General features: G+C 38.3%; 1 protein-coding gene across 1 annotated transcript; it reads left to right on the top strand.

The window, feature by feature from the left end:
- The first annotated feature begins 6 nt into the window (after nt 1–6).
- Nucleotides 7–2,531, top strand: LOC111376660 (probable E3 ubiquitin-protein ligase ARI2). Its single transcript, XM_022999629.1, has 3 exons — nt 7–488; nt 1,448–1,996; nt 2,070–2,531. Exons 1-3 carry the CDS (start codon nt 67–69, stop codon nt 2,287–2,289), a joined length of 1,191 nt encoding a protein of 396 aa, XP_022855397.1. The 5' UTR covers nt 7–66; the 3' UTR covers nt 2,290–2,531.
- Nucleotides 2,532–2,582: the final 51 nt, after the last annotated feature.

Below are 2,582 nucleotides of genomic sequence, written 5' to 3'. Positions count from 1 at the left end.
TTTAAAGGTTGGACAGAGCATTTCATAGTCAAAATAAATGAAGGCCAAAGCAAGCGGATCAGATGCATGGCCCACAAATGCAATGATATCTGTGATGAAGCTATCGTCAGAAAGCTAGTGAGTGAAAAGCGCCCAGATTTAGCAGAGAAATTTGACCGATTTCTTCTTGAGTCATACATTGAAGACAACAAAATGGTTAAGTGGTGTCCCAGTGTACCTCATTGTGGGAATGCCATACGTGTTGAAAATGATGAATTTTGCGAGGTAGAATGCTTGTGTGGTTTACAGTTCTGTTTCAGTTGCTTATCAGAAACACATTCACCCTGTTCATGCGTGATGTGGGAATTGTGGACGAAGAAATGCCGCGATGAATCAGAGACTGTTAATTGGATGACTGTACATACAAAGCCTTGTCCTAAGTGTCACAAACCTGTTGAGAAGAATGGTGGTTGTAATTTAGTCAGTTGCATATGTGGGCAAGCATTTTGGTAAGAGAAGTTTCTCGAAACTTTCTTATTTGTGCAATATATGATGGCTTCTTACCATTGGATCTTCTACTTTAATTAGATTTTGTCTCTGGTTTTATTTTGACAACCTAAATTATCCACGAAGCCTACATATTCCTTTTTTTGGATAATAGAGTTATGCTGTTAGTATAATTTGTAAGGTGATCATGTTGCTTATGAAATGAAATCCTAATTGCTGCAAGCGCTCTCTATTAGGGTGCTTCCTCTGATTGCTCGGAGCACATAGCTTGCTTTGATGAAAAAAGCTTCGTTGGCCACGGGCAGAACCCGGATTTGTACCTAGGGAGATGGGTATTGAATTAGGAGTGCTCCTATAGAATTTATTATAAAAAAATTTTGTCTAGGTGGTGTGGGGGACATTTATTTCGATATGGCTTTTCCCCGCCCCCTTTGGTGGAATCACCTGCCTCTCTTGTTGGTGCTACTGCTTGACAGAGATGAAGAGTGACAAATGGAACTAACATTCTTATCCACTGGGCATTTTTGTCATTTAATCTATATTCAGTCTCATGATAGGTGTATGTATGAGGGGGAAGGGTGTTTTTCTGAAACTCATTGGCGACTGGGGTGTTTGTTGTATACACTTTGGTGATAGTGCATTTTTGTAGCTTTTTTAATTTGATATACGGAATAGGAAACTATCGCTCTGATCTTCTAGTTGGAGCACAGAATTAGCCAATGTTCTTTTTTTGACTTGTTTTTTCTTCTTCTCTAAATTTGTTTCGTCAATTTTGCTATTGTATAAACTCTTACAATACTCTCCCTATTCACCACCGTTCTTATGTACAATTCCGGTGTCATGTTGTCAACATTTTTTTTTGTAGCATTGACTCTTTGTTGTCCATATTTATCTTTCCCATCACAGATTCACTAATTTTAAAGTTTATTATCATTCTTACCATTTTATTTTCCTGCTGTAGTTGGCTTTGTGGTGGAGCTACTGGCCGAAACCATACCTGGTCAAATATTACTAATCACAGCTGTGGTCGCTATAAAGAAGACAGCGAGAAAATGGCCGAGCGTGCCAAGCGAGACCTTTATAGATACATGCACTATCACAATCGTTATAAGGCTCATACTGATTCCTTTAAACAAGAATCTAGACTAAGGGAGACTGTAAAGGAGAAGGTGTCAAATTTGGAAGCCACGGATTCAAAATGGAGAGATTTCAGCTGGATTACAAACGGACTTTGCAGGCTTTTTAGATCAAGGCGAGCTCTTTCATATTCATACCCATTTGCATTCTACATGTTTGGTGATGACTTTTTCAAGGATGAGATGACGGAAAGGGAAAGGGAAATTAAACAGCATTTATTTGAGGATCAGCAGCAGCAGCTCGAGTCTAATGTTGAGAAACTCTCTAAATTTCTTGAGGAGCCATTTGATGAGTATCCTGAGGAACAGGTCATGCAAGTTAGGATGCAAGTCATCAATCTTACAGTGATCACTGATGACCTTTGTAAAAAAATGTGAGTCATGTTATCAAGAAGCCTAAATCTTATCCTACAAATGATGAAAGCTTGTAGCCTTTTGATCTTCCAGGTATGAATGCATTGAGAATGACTTGTTGGGTTCGCTTCAATTCACTATTCACAATATAGCTCCATACCAGTCCAAAGGAATTGAAAGGGCGGCTGAGCTGGCCATTGGAAGGAGCACACAAGCAAGCAGCATTAATAAATGTCAGAAAGCAGATGGTCCGGCCAGTGGTAAAGTAACTTTTCACCGTATTCGAGTTTTTATGATGAAAAGTAGAGTGTAATTATATTGAGGTTCAGATTTCTTGCCTGATAATGGATGGGACATTTTCACTAGAGTAGTACTGCTGATTGCTGAATTGGTCGAAGTGATATAAATGGTTAAGTTCTTGTTGTTGGCCTTTATATGGCTAAATGATGACAGAATTTCACCTATAAGAAAACCACCAAAGTTACAGAGTGGAACAGGAGTCTGAATCATTTCATCATTGAAAAACTTTACATGATGCTATGGCTATTTTCTAAAAACATTAAGATTCCTCTACTTTGAATTCTTTTATTAAGTGCTTATTTGATA

Source organism: Olea europaea, unplaced genomic scaffold (assembly GCF_002742605.1).
Source record: "Olea europaea var. sylvestris unplaced genomic scaffold, O_europaea_v1 scaffold15424, whole genome shotgun sequence".
Classification (NCBI taxonomy): Eukaryota; Viridiplantae; Streptophyta; class Magnoliopsida; order Lamiales; family Oleaceae; genus Olea; species Olea europaea.
The sequence above is the reverse complement of the archived record's forward strand: the minus strand, read 5'-3'. Positions and strand labels throughout refer to the sequence as shown.